Source organism: Octopus bimaculoides, chromosome 1 (genome assembly GCF_001194135.2).
Source record: "Octopus bimaculoides isolate UCB-OBI-ISO-001 chromosome 1, ASM119413v2, whole genome shotgun sequence".
NCBI classification, from domain to species: Eukaryota; Metazoa; Mollusca; class Cephalopoda; order Octopoda; family Octopodidae; genus Octopus; species Octopus bimaculoides.
This window is the reverse complement of record NC_068981.1, coordinates 135,181,907-135,201,239: the sequence shown is the minus strand read 5'-3', so window position 1 is coordinate 135,201,239 and position 19,333 is coordinate 135,181,907. Positions and strand designations below refer to the sequence as shown.

General features: G+C 35.2%; 1 protein-coding gene across 7 annotated transcripts in view; it reads left to right on the top strand.

Moving 5' to 3' along the window:
• The window catches only part of LOC106871491 (la-related protein 4), a 60,239-nt gene that overhangs the window by 15,654 nt on the left and 25,252 nt on the right, over nt 1-19,333 (top strand). For 2 of the 7 annotated variants that reach the window (XM_052971003.1, XM_052970992.1), the window contains exon 1: nt 17,917-18,323. The exons of the other annotated variants lie outside the window; for them this stretch is intronic. In XM_052971003.1, coding sequence (XP_052826963.1) covers nt 18,255-18,323 — 69 coding nt within the window. In that variant the 5' untranslated portion in view covers nt 17,917-18,254. Of the gene's footprint in view, nt 1-17,916; nt 18,324-19,333 lie in introns of those variants that run through there. 7 annotated transcript variants of the gene reach the window in all.

Genomic DNA, 19,333 nt, shown 5'->3' with positions numbered 1-19,333 from the left:
AATTAAATCAAAACTTGTCACTCACCTTACAGGGCAAATTAAAATTACAGGTAAATTAAAATAAAAAGTTCAAGTAAATTTGAAAAATATTTATACAATCTAATCGTACATATATATAATATTCACACAATATTTCTATCATGGAAAGTTGTAAAACGTCCCACTCTACATACTGCAACCTTTGCAGAATGCACATTGGAAAGACGTTTCAACTGGCTGTCCACTGGGAGTTTATCTTCGTTGAGTTTATTTGCGACCCCAGATTTTTTTCTAATTTATGTAGATCGGCTGAACTCAGATGGATATCTCTCTGGCAGGCTTTGCTTTTCCTTCCTGCAGTTATTTTTTTTTGGAGGAATAACCTGCCCTCAATTGCGTTGCTACAACTGCTTGGAACTGCAGATGGTCGCACTGCTTGCGAACCCCTCCTGATTTGGTATATAATATAAATGCATTTACAATGCTCATGTTTACTATATACCAAACCAGGTATCGCCACCATTTATTACTCGGTCTACCAACCGGATAATAACTCATCATCTGGTTCAGCCGATCCACACCGCCCATGTACCTGTTATAATCAAGGTTCACAAACGGTGCCATTTTCATCTACACATGGTTGTGCACCGGTAGATAGAAAATTTATCTGCCTCTTAACTCTGTATATGGTCGCTAGCAGATTTCCTTTCTGCCATTGGATTATTTCACCTCTTTTTAATTTTGCTTTTTTTTATATCCAACGGCAGCCCTTATCTACTACTAATTACTGTAGCACATGAATACGTTGCCACAGCTTCTAAATCCACCGCAAGTTGGACTGAACTAAAAAATCGGTCAAAAAATAATATACGGGCCTGGTTATGGTATGGAGGTGATAAATTCCAGACCACATCGTACTCTGTGCTGACTAACATTATTGTCTCTTTTCCCTGTACAGAAGCTAAATCCACAGCAGTACCCAGTATTTGCTTCATAAATTTTCCAAACTTTGATCCCCTCCATTTTGTGGGCTTTCCTGGCATATACTGTCGGAAGCGTACCCTTCCTTTATACCCCACCATGCCATCATTGACCGATAAGTATCTCCCAGGGTTGTAAAATGTTTTATATGCGTTTTGAACGCAGTCAATGAGGGGTCTTATTTTAAATAAGGGATCAAAGTTTGGTTCTCCATGTACTGGGGTACTGCTAGTGTCTCTCACATGTATATATTGGTTCAGTTTCACAAATCGCATTCAGGTCATAATACTGGAAACATACTGATCGTCAAAAGGTTCCTGATTGCTCCAGTAATTTGTAATTCTGGGTAACTGTCTAATACCCATAATAATAATATTTATGGCAAAAAAATGCCCGTTTTTCATCTACGGTTGTAGGAAACCACAAGCTATCTTTTTTTGCAGCTTGTTTACATTCTGTGTAACGGTTTGTTTCCGCAGTGATTGCTTCAAACAAGCATGATGGAAAAAATTTTAAAAGTCTAATGGTTTCGTTTCCTGAGAAAGACTATGGGTAGACCCTGTCTCCTCAGAAAAATTGTTAATAAAAACTTTTTTTTTAAACTTTTTACTCCATTCTGGTGTAAAATCATCCTTGCTGTCAATCTCACTGCTTTCAGTTTTGGATACAGAAATATCCGATTCGTTTCCATCCACCACGTGCTTTTGGACCTCATTCATTCTTTCCCTCGATATCTCCATATCTTCTGTTGAAAAGCTTTCAAATTTGGAATCACTGCTTGATAGCATGAAACTTCTCTCCATTTTCAAAGTTGAAAAAAATTAACTCCAAAAAAAAAAAATGTAGAAAAAATTCACTGAGTTCAAATATCACGCCAAACAATGTTGGATACAATAACTCAACTGTTTGCAAAGTGAAATCATGTGTTTTAACGAATGTACCAATGAGATTTGGCATCAAATTTACATTAAATAACAATGGGTAATCTCGGCCAGGTTGGTCTTATGAACCAAAAAATTTTCACCAGCTACGGCTGGGCTAGTAACGAAAGGGTTAACCTCTCAGCATCTGGCATAAAGCCCGCTTCCTCAATTGTATAGGTTTTTCCCTTGTCTTGTAAAATACTTGGTGGTCTGACTAGTGCCAGTGGTATGTGAAAAATACTCAGTGTAGTCCTGCCACTTACTGGATTTTGTCAAACTATCCAACTCATGCCAGCATGGAAAACAGATATCAAATATATATGTGTGTGTGTGTGTATATATATATATATATATATATATGCATGTATGTACACCTATAATGTGGACACAAACATGGCTGTTTTAGATATTTGTTGCAAATTTGTACAGTTCCAAGTTTTGTGCAGTATCTTGGGTAGATTTTTCCAGGCCCACTAATGGATGGTGTGAATTAAGTAGGAATACTGCAAGAAGACGGTTATATATAAATCCCACCAGTCAATTTTGACAAGGAATATCATCTTGCTTGAAATATCAAAATTTGTTCAAAGCTGGCTGCATGATATATACGTTCATCTTGGAGATCTTTGTGATTAAAAGTTTTCTTATTTGAAACATGGGTATGGTTTGGCAACAAGAAAAGCATTCAGTTGTAAAATTCTACCTCCAGTAACTCCCCTGTCCAATCCATGGTAGCACATTTAAGATGGGCCTCTAACAAATAAGCACATGAACATGTATGTATGGAGGTAATGTGACTGATGCCAGTGTCGCATAACTGGCACCCGTGCTGGTGGCACATAAAAAGCACATTTCAAGCGTTGGGCCTCATGGAGGCAATGACAAATTACCGAGACCTTTAGCAATATGCTGTGCTTGAGAAAACCCATGAAGCCAAGTGAAATTGTAATCGTGGCAGATACTGTCGTCACGCAACTGGCACTTGTGTTGGTGGCACATAAAAGCATCCACCCATAGAAACTATGCCAAATCAGACTGGTGTCTGGTGCAACCCCTCAACTTACCGGCCCTGATCAAAGCGTCCAATCCATACCAATATGGACAACAGACATTAAATGATGATGATAACATGCATGCATGTGTGTGCGTGTTTGTATACACACAAACATATATGACATACATTATATGGATGTATGTATATATTTGTTTACTTGTTTTTCTGAAGTATATTAGCAGTATCAATTTTATAGCTGGTTTTCTGTTACTAACTTTAGCTGTTTTCCCCCCACCCAAGAAAAGGGATTTCCCATCTACTTCAAAAGCACAGGGTTACCACACAATTTGTTGATGGGGGCATGTTAAAAAATGACAATCTATATCTTGCATAACATTCACATTGATGTATTTGTGTGTGTGTGTGTGTGTGTGTGTGTACGTATACAGGACATAGTGAGTAACATTGTCTAAATTATGCAAAAATGAAAATAACACTGACATTGTTTTAGCAGTTATTTTTTTTTTTACCAAAATTACATAAAAATATCTTGAAATATTAAAGAGTAAATTTATTCAGTAAAACCATCATTGGCTTCAACCACGGCCTCCAGATGACTTTGGAATCTCCTGCAATTCTTCTGGACAGTCTCTTTTATTTAAGTTGGTGAATGCTTCCATAATCCCTTGCTTTCAGTTCGTCTTTGGTGTTACAAAGGGTTTTGTTGGTCTCTCGCTCAACTGTGCCCCACACATAATCAAGGGGGTTGCAGTCTGGGGAGTTAGGCCAGATGTTAGGGGTGATGTGATTGCAGAAATTGTCCGACAGCCATGACTGGGTTCTCCTGCTTGTGTGGAATGGGTGCAGAGTCCAACAGCCACCCTCTTGACCCAGGGTAGCACTACCTCCAGGCAATCGATGTAGGTCTCCATGTTGAGTCTGAGGTCATATGGGAAGATGAATGGATGCATAACGTCGCCATCACTAGTGATCATTCCAATCATGATGTTGACTGGATGTTTGATTTTTTAAGCCAACAGTTGTGTTCACCATCTGATCCTCTGGCAGAAATTTTTTTTGTCTGAGAAAAACCAAAGCATGTTCAGTTGGAGGGGATGCTTGAGTTTGTTCAAAAGCTTTAGTGTGGTCTTTCCTCTTGTCCTTGATGGCTTGGGATAAAAATTGGCCCTTTCTCATTTTGTATGAGGAATACTAAATATCTTCATGCACTACCTGCCCGATAAGAAAATCTGTCACTTCCATGTCCTTGGCAATGGACCTTGTTAACTTGGAGGGATCATTGTCAATCATGACCTGGATCCCACCAACAAATTCAGTTCTTTTCTTTTTAGAATGATCAGAGCGAGTTTTCTGAGTTGCTGTACCTTTGTAATCACCATTAGACTTGTCCTACTCTTTCTGAATCCTCTGCACTGCCCTGAGATTGACATTCAAACACTCTGAAATGTTCGTATTGGAGCTTCCGGCGCGAATGCCAAGCAGTACAGCATGTTGCTTCCATATTTCTGGCAGAGTGGATTGCATCATGCTCCTGTTTTTCTCACAGACTGTGCTCAACTGACCCTACTATATTGTGTAATCAATAAAATAAAAAGCAATGCACAAAATTAAAAATATAAACTAACAATTTACCCATTGCACCCTCTTCTCTACACCTTCATGGAGTCAGACACTATTTATTGAGGCTAATTTTCTATGAATTCCTGTCAGCAGCCCATACCTGCTTTTAAGCAAGATAATATTTACCCATGACTGGACATCGCTTTCAAAGAAGACTGATAATGAATGATACTACTTGTATGATAGCAATACTCGTTTACAACTATCAACTGTCAAAACGGGAATACAAATACACACTTATGCATTTACATATGCACACATACACAAATGTGTGTGTATCTTGTTTGTCATTAGACTGGCCATGCTGGGGCACCATCTTGAACTTTTTTTTTAAAGCTTGGTACTTATTCTATTGGTCTTTTTAGCCAAACTGCTAAGTAATGGGGGTGTATACACACCAACATGAGACAAAGACACAAATACATAGCTATATGTATACAGTGAGCATCTTTCAGTTTCTGTCTACTAAATTCACTTACAAGACTTTGGTTGGCCTGAGGCTATAGTAGAAGACACTTCGCCAAGGTGCTATGCAGTGGGACTAAATCTGGAAAGAAATTTGATTCCAAATCACCTGATTTTTTTGTTCTGTTGCACTGCTTGATTGGCAAGTATCTATAACTCTGGGCCAACCAAATTCTTGAGTGGATTTGATAGAAGAAAACAAAAAGAATGCATGTTTGTGTGTGTCATTGTCTTGACATCACATGACGGTTAGAAGCAAGCATCACCATCATACAAATGTTGTTTCCAATCTACCTTGCAGGCATGTTTGTCTATCAGTTAATATTACCCAGAACCTAGTGGAGTCCTCTGGCTTGTCTGTTCTTGTCAAATCGTCCAACACATAACATTATGAAAAAGGGACATTAATGATGATGATGGGAACAGCTGACTATTGGCAACAGAAAGAGCATCCAAGCAGAGAAAAAAATCTGTCAGAATTGTCTGATCCATGCATACATAGAAAAGAGGACGTTAAAATTTTATATATGTGTGTGTGTATACACACACACACACACACACACATAATGTGTGTGTGTACACATTCACCGCTCACTGCTACAGTAGAAGACACTCACTCAAAGTCCTGTGGAATGCAACCCAACCCAAATTCAATTTGAGAAATTTACTTCACTATACAACCATGTCTGCATCTTGTTTAACGTCCATTTTCCATGCTGACATGGGTTGGACAGTTTGACTGGGGTCTGGGAAGCCAGGAGGCTGCACCAGGCTCTTGTCCGATCTGGCAATGTTTCTACAGCTGGATGCCCTTCTTAATGCTAACCACTCTGTGTAGTGGGTGCTTTTTTACGTGCCACCGACACGGGCCATGGGGGGCTGGCATCGACTATGATCAGATGGTGCTATATATATATATATATATACACATACACTCAGATATATGCATATTTCATATTTGCATATGTATATATATTTGCTTGTATGGGCCAAAGGGAATTCATTGAAGCAGATTTTTAACAGTATGCCCTACCCATCACCAACTTGTTTCCAAACAAGGTAATATTTACGTGGGGGCCATAGATGCAGAGGACACGTGAAGACTAAAAAGATATGACGTTAGCCTGTTCTGCTGGATGTGCAGTGTCAGTGTGCATGTACTACAAGGTGCAAATGTGTTGAGAAAAATTGAGCACAAGGTATGGGACACTCCCTGGGACACTACTGGACACTCCCTTTCCTCTAAACATATGGCTGCTACACCTTGTGCTTAACATCTCTTCACTAATATCTATCATTCTCAACACTCATATATTCAGTTGATGGCCACCCACCTTTGTTACTATATCCACTTCTTTGTTACCATCTATCTCTCTCCTTACACCTTTTGTGTTTTTGTACTGCCACCTCCTCTCTCTCCCTCTCATTTTCTTCACCTTCCCCTCAAACTCGTATACATCTTTGAGCATGCCTCTACTCATGTTTAACTATTGACTGTTAACTCTGTTCCAACTCTCTCCACATGCTAACTTACCCAGATGTGCACTCACCCCAACACCACCATCTTTTTCTTTCCTTTCAGCTGAGGTAACCATGTATCTTCTCTACATAAAGACATGTTGCTTTCCCCACTGTAATTTAATCTCTCACATGATATAGAACCACTTCCTCTCTACTGCACCATCCACTCACTTGAGGTGGGTAAGTTGCTTGGTGACCTCACTAACACTGGTGCCACAAGAAAAGCACCCAATACTCCTTAACCCTTTAGTATTTAAACCAGCCATGTCAGGCTCAAATATTTTGCTTTCTGTTCAAATTGGCCAGATTTTGGCCTCTAACACCTCTACATTGTCATTCTAAAAATAAACACATCATCAAAATCTCAAAGCTTCAAGATAATGCATGATTAATTAAAAAAACAATGTAAATGAGGATTATGTTTGACAGAATAATCTGAATGCTAAATGGTTAAAGTGGCTGGTGTTAGTACAGCCAGCTATAGAAATTATGTCGGTTCAGAAATTAGGACATCATGTAGTCCTGTGGCTCATCAGATCCTGTTGAACTGTCCAGCGCATACTTCTTTCAGTTTGTTTCTACCACATTCACTTACAAGGTTTTCATTGGTGCATACCTGTACTAAAGGTGCCACACAGTGGGATAGAACCTGAATATGTGTGTGTAAGAGTGTACATGCACACATATACATATGTATATGCACATATACCTTTGTCCACTACTCACTATGTCCACCCTTACATATCTCTCACCACTATCTCTATCACTGTTGTCCTACCCACTTCTACTAATCCTTAGCTAGTTAAACCCTTTCATTACCAACCTGGCTGAAACTGGCTTTGTAGTACAAATGTCTTGTTTTCATAAGTTTTTTATTAAAACCTTCCACCAAACCTTAGTCACAATTACTGTTCCTAACACTAGCTTAATAATAACTAAGTTATTTTACGAAATTCTTTGTTATATCTAAGATAATTGAGAGAAACACACAGCATCTCAAAATAAATACAGTAACGAAAGGGTTAATTTACTGCTGCTCTCCATCCTTTCTACTTACTGCCTTTCTTTCTTGAGTACTTGTTTCTTTCACTGCCTCCCCAAACTAATATTCATCTTTGACTACACCTATACCTTTATTCACCATCCATTACATTCACCTCTACTCACATCTCTAATCAGCTGTCAACCTCCCATCCACTCTTTCCTATCTTCTGTCTTATGCTTACCTTGTATCTTGGGTATGCCCTAAATTGTCACCATTTTTAAAAATCTCTTTTCCCAGCTATTCCCACTTGTCCTTATATAATGCTGAGTAGCCATGTATCTCTTCTACTGCAAGATAGCTGTCCCTCTGTAACACTTTAGCTTCTTAACATCTGGCATAGAACTACCCCCCTTTTTATTACACTCTCTCTTTGTCTTACTGTTAATGGGTGACTCCATTAATGTCTGTGCCACAAAAATTATACCCTGTACAGTTTCTTAAGTGGTTAGTATTAGAATGTGAATCCAGCCTGAGAGACCATGCCTAAGCAGACATTGAAGTTCAAGATAGTCCTCCAGCTCATTGATTGCTACTGAAACAGTCAACCTATGCCAGATGGGTATTAAATAATGATGACAATATGCATATTTATATATGCAAATATATGCATGCGTATAGATATGTACGTACATATACATTTGTGTGTATATATTTTGTAATAGTGACCATTTTATTTACCACCTTGTTTGTGGGTCAGACAATTCATTGAAAATTTTCTACACCCAGATGTCCTTCCTGTTGTCAACCCTCATTTGTTACCACATAAGATGGCCAGACATGTTTTTCATGAGAGCATGGAAACAAAAATTACTTGTATGATTGATGGTTGTTTGCAGCCATCACATGTCAAGACAAGGAAAAGATACATGCACTTATATTCACAGGCCTATGGTTGGCTTGGCATCTTCGGTGTCTCCTACTAGAAGACACGAGATGCTAAGCAGTGGGACAGAACCCCCAAACTGTTGGGTAGCAAACTTCTTAACCACACACATTTATTTGTGTGTAGCTGTCATGTGGTTCAGACATTTGTTTCTTCTATCATGCAGTTCCACTGCATGGCACGTGTGTATGTGTCTTGTATTATATCTCTGGTCCGTCCAAAGGCTTGGGAGTTGATCTGATAGGCTGGAACTGAAAGAAGTTGTATGTTATATGTATGTCTCTAGTTTGACAATAGATAGTAGTTGTAAATGAGCATCACTGTCATACATGCAGTGTCCTTCATTTCTATTCTTTCATGGAAACCTGTTCAGGTATAAGGAAGTATTACCTTGTTCAGAAACAGTCAAGGGCTGGTGACGGCAAAGACATCTATCCTTAGAAAATGTGCCCCAAGGAATATTATGTGACTCATGCAAGCACAGAAAAGCGATTAAAAAGATTACGATGACACACATACAGTGTGTGTGTGTGTTTACACACACACACACAAGTATATATTGTGTGTGCGTATGTGATTCTTTTCTCTGGGGAGAATTCAATATATCATGGAAAGGACTGTGAGGAGATTGCCTTTTCCCCCCACATATCAATAGTACAGAAGAAAAGTGTTTGCACTCCTTAACTCTTTAGCATTTAAACTGGCTATATCTGGCCAAAATATACTGTTTTATGTTCAAACTAGCCAAATATAGCCTCTCACACCTACCCAACAACATCATGCTAAAAGTAAATGACCTCATAATCGAAACCTCAAAGTTATGAGACAATGCAAGATTAATTCAATATAATATGAATAAATAAGCATTACATTTGACAAACTAATCTGAATGCTAACGGGTTAAATCACTGAGTCTTTGTAATGTTTCGATTTTTGTAAATTATGCTGTTACACATAAACGTATGTGTACTAATACACACACACACTGTGCATATGTCTTTGTATGACACATTATGTATACAGGTATGTCTTGATATCTAAACGTGTATATAGATATTTATGTAGGTATGTGTGTGTGGATATTCATTCTGATCTTAACATTCACTTTTCCATACTTGCATAATTGAGACAGAATTCATTAATCTATGATTATACATACATGCATAAACACTCGGATTATTATGAAAAAAGATAATTTACATGCAAGAAAAATAAGTATAAAGAAAAAACCCCTGCATACTCTTGATTTTGTACATATAAACCAATACCTCACATATGCACTATCATCTTATCTCACAAGTACCCATAGGCACAAAATAATAAACAAAGATTGCAGTCACATAAATCAATAACTAAATTGCCCACATGCTATGTAAACACCCAATTATATACACACAGACACACAGAATTAACCACTCAAATCACATTTGCACGCAATTAATGCATGCTTTTTATTATTTGTAATTACTACCCAACTGTGTATATACACATTCATGCACACACTATGTATATACACCTGCATGCACACATTCATGCTAACACAAATTTCAGACACGAAATCATCCCCAAACAGAATAATAACCATGTCCACATTCTCATGCAGCTCATACACATTAAAATTACAAAACAAACACACATACTTGCATGAATACAACCTAATAATATACAGAAAATCATTCTGATTAATCCCACACAAGCTAACCTACAAAAGCTTATACAAACATATCAACATATATTGTGGCACACATAAGAGTGCACACATTCCTCTAACATGGTGTATCAAATCAAATGTACTCTCCTAAAATTCCAACTATCTTGTCTTTTTGCAAATACCCAGTATGAATATGCACATACTTACAAACATGGTGTGTGTGTGTGTATATATATATATATATATATAAATAAATATAGCAAATTAAAAAGGGTGGTTTATTAGCAGTTAGAACCTAAAGGCAAAATACACATAAAAAAAATTGTGTGTGTTTGTATCACCTTGCCTTATCATTGCACGACAGTTGTAAATGAGTGTCAGTGGCATACAGAATATTACCAGCATTCTGTGTAAACATGTCTTGTCATGGAGGAATATTACCTTACATGGAAATGGTTCAGGGTTGGCAACAGGGAAGGCATATGACCAGGGAAAACCTGCTTCAGTAAACTCTGTAGTGACTCATGTCAGCATAGAAAAGTGGATGCTAAAACAATAATTCCACAGAAGCTTGTACACACATGCATCTTAACACTATAAAGATACATCTACTACTATTACACAAACACTAGTACAAGCATAACCTTAATGATATGTATTTACATAAAATAAATCGCCCTGCTGAGCACTATTTACATGTCTCATCAATTGTCATATACATATGAACTCAATATGCTTACAAATTATTTGCTCCAGATAATGAGCCTGGCTGTTGTCACTCAACCTGACAAAATGGATTGAACTCTCCATTGGACTTATTGCAAATCAATATATCCTCTCTATCAAGTATTCATTTGAAATAATCTTTCTCATATTATTCCATGTGTATAAAGCATGGTATTATTCCATGGTCACAAAGTAGAATTCTTAGCCACACAACCACTCCTGAGCCTATATGCACATACAAACAAATGAAGATATAGATAAATATAAATGTATCGTTTAATGCTTGTCTTCCATAATGTTGGATGCCGTCCATTATGGCTAGATGCCTTTTCTAACACCAAACGCTTTACAGTGTATGTACTGGGTGCTTTTTATGTATAGCACCAGCACCAATAAGGTTGCCATGTAACTTGGGTCTAAAGAGCTCCTTGACTAAGGCTACCTTGACTAGTAGAGAGGTAGTTGGTTATATGCTAGGTGTTGAGAAATATGATGGGAAGAACAGCTTTATTAGTGCAGAGGAAATGGACGGCTACCATGCATTATATAAGGATGAGTGGGAGTGATTGAAGTGGAACTGGAATGAGAAATAAAGCTGGTGGTCAATGTGTACTCTCAAGGTACAAACTGAATAGAAGTGTGGGGAGTAGATGATCAGGAAGGTTGAAAGTTTAGAAGTTGCAAGAGTGTGTATGGAGAGTGACAGATGGTGGGTATGTTGTGTGTGCACATATGTGCTTAAATGTTTCATAGCTTTACTTGTCATTGTATGAGCAAAATGGTGATATTGATTGTATTACTTGTCATTGTAACTGAAATAATAAGTCCTTTACTTAAAAAGAATGGTATTCAGCTGTTAAATACTGCCTCAGATAAGTCCCTCATTTAACCCATGTTAACTTGTAAGAAAAGGGATATTAAACAGTTGATTGTGTATGTGTGAATATATAGGTCCAAAATTTGAGAATATTAAGGCTGTGAAAAGAAGACAGTGTAATTATTAGTTAGAAGCTTAATGGGATGTTAATATTTTGAGCTTAAGCTCTTCGTGAAAAGTTTGATGTCTAGAAGAAAAGTTACAGGAAGGAAAGAAAATGTGATGTTCTTAAATAATGTTGAAGATGGCAGCAGTTGAATGACTGGGATTGACAAGAAAGAATAAGATTTCGTTCTTAGAAAAGCAATGAGAGGAACCTGTGTGGGAAGGTGGATGTTTTTAGTCTATGCTTGTGAAACTCACATATGTGAACGAGTGTGTATTAGTTTATATTGTCATGTATTATATGAATGTGGTATATATTTTTTACAGTATTGCTAATTATGATTATCTCTAAGGTAATGCATAGTGTACATGCAAGCACACACATACACACAAAAATGTATATGTATCTATTTCTAGATTAGGTAATAGTAAAGTAATTACATAATAAGTGGCTTCAGCATATGTCTACATGTGTTGTTTGACTTTGTGCCATCATTTATCTGAAATAATAATCCTTTTGTGTGTGGTGTTGAGAGCCCATGTTCCCTCTGCTCTTAATGGCAGCCACTTTATGTTGCCTAGCTTTTGGCAGGGATAACTGTGTTCCAAGCATTTGAACCAGGCTCCTGATAGGCTATCTTGACTAGACAGAGCACTACACCCTCTACTCCTGGAATTTCTTTCTGCTCATGTTTTTCTTGCAAATGTCTGAAGGTCATGGCCACAGCTTCTTCCTTCTAACCAAACCATTGTATATCACCATCTTCACTTTAATGTCCATTCTTCCATGCTTGCATGGGTCAGATGGAGTTTTCTAAACTGGATACCTTTCTTGTTGCTAGCCCATGACTTTCCAAGTAAATTAATATTTCTACAAAAGACTGGAACAAAGGACACTGCTTATATGATGTTAACAATTGTCTGTGACTATCATTTACTATTGAGCCAATGCATACACACATACACATCTCTCAACACATACACAATTTATATACACACACATATATTACAGTAACGTTTACCTTCTCCAAACTATTCTCCACTTGTTCTTGTGACTTTCAAATATTTGTTTAACATTGTCGGTAGTTACATTGCTATTACCAGAATTTGTCAGTTATGTAATTCTGTTATCCTTTTGGCTGATAAAGTAAATCTTTTATTCAAGGCATTCCAGTTGTGACCATCTTTTTTTTTCTCCAGTTATAGTGTATCAGATTTTTTCTAGTATGTCCTTGTTTTAAGATGGTAGTATGTAGTTTGGGGAGGATTTGGCCATTACTTCTAACAGCTTGAGTGGCCTAAAGATCTCCTCATCACTCATTGGCTTGATATAATAGGATTGTAAACAGTTGCTGCTAGTAATGGTTTTGGTCTTGGAAGATATTAAAATTACATGCTCTAATAAGTTATCTGTGTTTATATATCTGACTAGATGGTTGCACGGGAATATTTTATTTTCATACTATTCGGTTATTAATGTTATGCCTATTATTCAAATGCATTTAGAGTTAAACAAATCTTGACTTAACATTGTGTGGGTGGGTGCCAAATATAAAGCCAGGAGAATGAATTTTAAACGATCTTAAAACCAGAATATTAAGAACACGAAAAACTGAAAGAAAATTAGAATACTGAATGCAATGTTGAAAGATAAGTTTTGAATTTTGAAATATTTAAGGGAGAAAATTTACTTAAAAACACCTCCATTTAATATCTATTGCAAGGATACAAAATTAAGATATAGACAATAATTATAAATAGCTTATCAAATATTTCCATTCTTTAAATCCATGCATTTTAAGATATTTTCTTTTAATACAAACGTAAACACATTGACCAATCAAAAAGATGCACAGAATCTATGTAAAGGTGTTAGTAGTTTTAAAACAGTCATGGACAAACTGCAACTTGTGGGACTTTCTAAATGGCATGCTCAATAAAAAGTTACCATGAAAACTTTTTATTTTATTTATTTTTTTTTTTTTAATGTAAAAGGTATTACGAACATATCTTATTGTTTAGAACATAGCTTAATTTTCTCATATGAAATTGTAATAGGTTTTAATTCAGAAAGGTCTTGAATCATAAAGCCAGGGATAATCTTGGTGAATTGTTGTCAAAATGGTTAAATTTTGTTTTAGACATCTAAATGTTTCATGCAGACCTATTTAACAGAAGAATTAAGATATTAATGAAAATTATTTCCTAGTCACCACATAGCTGAGCTAAAACTGTATTTCAAATTTAGGTTCATTCTTCAAGAACAGGAATTACTTCTTGGCAGGCTTAACAAATACAGGATACAAGTATCCACTATAATACTAGTTGAGCAAAGAAACATTAGTCAACATAAAATTGTTTTTAAATTAAGAAGTGGATGACATTTACCTGACTTGCAAGACCAAGTAAAAATGTAGACACATTTTTTGGTGACTGACTATTCTTGTCAGTATGTTAATTTTTCAGTTTTAAGTTATTGGTTACAAATGCATTGTTTATATAATAAGTCATAACTGTTTTAGTATTTATACATTTCATGTTCTCAATTGGTGGCAGATATTTTACTTTTTACATTGTGTCAGTGTGTGACATTATTATTCATTTTATATAAACATTTATGATTTTTGAAACTAATGTTTTCAGTTGTGCTGATTTGTGTTCACTGTTTTCAGGTATGTTGAATGCTCCAGTTTTTTTTAATGGTGACATGACTTAAATTTGTAATATGAATTTCCTAAACCTAAATTAGGAATTACCATCATTGACATACTCTCTCGCTTTAGAACTGTATGGTCTTAACCCATTAACTGCCAATTTTTTTTATTCATACTTTTTGACTTTGTCAGGTGTCTTAGGAGTTAAAATAATGTACAGTATTTAAATTTTCTTCATATGTCAATTATTTTGGAAATTATAAATTTTTCGAAAAGTTCCAAATGTTGATTACTGGAGAAAATGCATGTTTATCCTTTTCTATTCAATTACATTAATAGACATTTTAGTTTTTTTTTTAAACTATCGTTATCAAATGCGGATGTGTATGACATATCAATAGATGGGAAATGCAAAAGACAAAAAAAATAATAAATTTTTCAAAACCGTCAATATTTTTGTACAGTTCTATATTTAAAGAGATGAATTATGTACATTATTTACATTCAATGGATATTTGTCCTCATCTTGTTTGTTGTTAACACGTTTTGGCTGGTATACCCTCCAGCCTTCTACAGGTGTTTTGAGGAAATTTCGAACCTGGGTTCTCATTCCTAAGGTGTTTTTCGATGTTATTATTATCATTATTGTTCAGGTCACTGCTTGGAATCCAACTCAGAATGTTGGGGTTAGTAGCCCACACTCTTAACCACTACGCCATATGGCGTAGTGGTTAAGAACGCGGACCACTAACCCCAAGATTCTGAGTTGGATTCCAAGCAGTGACCTGAAAAATAATAATATCGAAAAATACTTTAGGAATGAGAACCCAGGTTCGAAATTTCCTCAAAACACCTGGAGAGTATACCAGCCAAAACGTTGTGTTAACAACAAACAAGATGACAAATATCCGTCGAATGTAAATAATGTAAATATTTTTGTAGTTCATAAACTGCAATTTATGGTATTAAAAAAAATGTCCTCTGGACTTAACCAGAGCTAATAATGACAAACTTCAACTACTAAATATTGTTAAGCACACCACTGCAAATACAATGTACATAAGCAATTCACTTGCAATGAAAAACTGGCAGTGTGACTGTTTTTAGCAGATCCCTAAACAAGGCTCATGGCAGGCAATGGGTTAATTCAAGCAAAATTTGATATAGCAAGCAAATTTTTTATTGTGATATTCAATCATTGATAGATTATGAACTACTAATTTGCTTTTGGATTACCTCTCACTATGCTAAATTTGTTCGATTCCTTCTCAAAACTATGATCTATCAATTATGATTCTTAAAAGGTTTCAGAATTCCTAGGGTCTCCACTCTCTCCCCACACCTGTCATTATCACTATGCTCTTCGCCCATGCAGATAAATACAACCTCCTCTCTTTTGCATCTGGTTTTCTGGTGTGCTGTTGCCATTAAGTTTTCTAAAGCATTTACTCCCGTCACTGATGGTCTTTGTTGTACATGTCATTGTGGATTTTGCAATTTATAATGGTTCTTATATCACTAGACTTCATTGAATTCATTTTAATTTTGCTATTGTCACATTTCTGGTAATAATCCATTTTTGAGTATGTGAACCACAGGATGGTGAAAGTTATTTAATTTTGAAGTGGATGGTGTCAATCAGTTAAGACAAACTTAACAATATTGGCTCGTGTTATCATTATGCATTGTTTTTTCACCACAAGTTTCCACAATACCATTTTCCACAAACAGTGCTTGGCTTGGTAGAATTTGCTGGTACTGTTCAAATGGATTTGGTTTTCTTTTCAAAGCTAGTGATACTTGATCTCAAGTGACTATTGGCACTCACCAGGTCCCACAACAAAGAACTGGTGAACCATCTCTGATTTGAACTTGAAATGGCTTATCAGTGCAGTGTTGCCTTCTTTCCAGTCACTGCATCCATTGCTTTGCTTTTTAGCCACCTATATCTTGTTTTAATGCTTAAAAACTGATCCACATTATACATACAGTCTTCTGAGGTCTTGGAACATGTCTGCAGACATGTTTCTGCTCCAACTCAACTTTGTTTGATTAGATCTATTTATCAAAAACTTTCAGGCCATGATGACCTCATCCTTCTCTTGGCCATTGCATATCTAGGATATTTATCTAATGTGTCTGTCTTTTTCAACAGCAATTGGCTGCTGTTTCTAGCAAATTAAGTGACCACCTAGGCTTAGTTGTTGGTGGGCAGTGTTAAATATAGGATAATGCGAATGGAATTTAAACACTTATTTTGGTGAGTCCTAATAAAACATTTGCTCATCACATTACACCTTTACACTTAGTCTCACTTTTTGTTTCATTCATCAACTTGGGAGTTCAAGAAATTTATATAACTAAATTAGACTGGAGATGTTTGAATGTATATTAATAACTTTATAGGGTATTGATATTGATGTTTCTTAATCTCAAGGATTAAAGCAAAATCTCATCAGAAAATTTGTCCTAGTTTTTACGTTGATCAAGGAACATAGATATGCTAATGAATGTCTGCGTTGATCAATGCTATATTTTCATCAGAAATAAATTCTAGAAATGTTGGTTTTTAAAGTCAAAATGGTTGTGTGTGTGTCTCTTCCTCCACAAAAAAATATTTTAAAAAGAATATACTTTTTGAAGAGGTTACTCAAGGTGGCACAGTCCCCTTACTGAATGTTAATTTAATTTTTTTGTAATGTTTCCTGCCTGTGTTATTCATAATGCTATGCTAATTGGCAAACATGTGTACAAGATTGAGAAAATAGAATTAAATATTTACTCAGTTATTAGTTGTGGAATATATATATATGTGTGTGTGTGTATCTATATAATTACATCTTTTGAGGGTTTTCTAAAATTCTTGTTTTATTTTAATTTTCATACCCCTCCCCTCAAATCTAAAACTTCAATTTTAGTCTATTTTTCAGTCATATATGTATATATATGAACTTCTGATTTCATTTATTAGGTTAGAGCATTCCTAAATATTCTATTGTCAATATTTGCTTTTATGAAATTGACTATATTGTTAAACAGCTGTTACTGCTTCCATTATGGATATTATGGATGGACTTGTTGCTTTTAAATGCACTTGTACCAGCTCATATATATTCTGGATAATGAACATCTTTGATAAAATTATTTTAGATTTATATTTCTGATGTTTTTTTTCTTTAAAAAAAAAAAAAAATTCTCCCTCCCCCCAATATATTTGCAATATTCTTCCACTGATAAGACATTGTAATTAAAGCAGTCCATAATTGTTTTAAGTATTTATATTGTATCTTGTTTTAAATACTGTTAAGTTAATTGCTTATTATTTAAATTTAGAATAATATTTTTTCTCCTTACTGAAGCATGATACCTATCAGCAGTTGGGACTCTTTGCTTAGTGCCTGCTTCTACCATCTCGATTGCTGCTACTACTGCTGCAGTTAGGCTGCTAGTGATACTCCTGCTACTCTGCTACTTCACTTAAAGCAGTGGACCTATGCTCATACTCAGTACATAAGCTATGGCTGCTTCTGCTTCAGTATTTTATATTATATGATACTGGTCTGCAGTTAATATTTCAGTTTTAACAACACTAGCTACAATTTATACATTTAAAATTTTAATGATCATTAATATTGAGACAACAAATTACTTAAATTATTTTGGTGATATAACCAGTTGGCGATTTCTTAGATAACATATGTTTTACCTGAAATGTCGTCTGTGTACTTTGTACCTAGCAAGCACAATTAAATCTTAGGGAAGGTGTTGCTATGAGACACGTCTGAGCCCTAATTGCTAATTGAAACTAGATGATCCCTGGTGATGTTTATTATTATTCAGCCAATTCATGTGTTTTATGTGTTCAAAGAAAACAAAAGGTACGTTGCTAATTAGAATATTGGTTCCTGTATTATACGTTGCATTCAGCTAAGCAACATATGTTCTATAAAAATGTTTCCTAATATTTTTCTCACTCATTTAAAAACTAATTATAATTTTTTTGTTTCTTTTATAGAAACTATTTTTTAATTGTTATTGAAATTTATTATAGTATCTATTTTGAAATATTTTTTTTTTACAAAGTTTATAGCTATTATTTTAGATGAGGTTTTTTTCTTCCTTGTTTAATTGCAATAGAATACTGTCATTACTTTTTATCGCTAGATTTTTGTAAAATTCTGTCACAAGTATTTCTTAGAAAATCTGTTAGATAATGTGTGCGAGTGATGGTGAAATATTTACTATAAATGCAATGACTTTGTTGTACATAGTCTTATTGTACATTTACGATGTTAATATTGTTTTGCTTTGTCAAAAATAATAAAAATTACATATTCAGCGTAATCATAAACATAAATATTAAGCCTAACATACAAGTAGTTTAAAATATTTTTAGTTGATTCTACTATGAATTAACAAGTATTTGTTTTTTTTGGGTTTTTTTTAAATAATTTGCTATTTATAAACATAAGCATGTAGTTATTGTATTCTGAAGGTGAATGGTAGACACTGGTAGGGTATTGGATAGTTTTGTTATATTTGGTTAAAGCCCTTCAAAATTGTGCATTCAAATCTGGCCAATTTAGACCTCATTGATTATTTAAAAAAAAAACAAAAAAAAAAAACAATACTAGTCCATGTGCTGGAGTTTACTAATTTAAACTACATCTTTTGCTAAGTTTATGGCTTTGTGCCAACTGTATAAAGAACAACAAAAATATCAGTAGTTGTAACAGCAGCAGTAGTATGTCACATAATGACAGTCTTTGGATTTTGCTTGTACCACATTCCATTCTCTCTTTCAGTTGTTATGCTTTGTGGGCCAAAAACTTTTAAATGTAGAAACATGTTAGAGAGAGATTGCAGTCGATCGACAGAACTTGATATA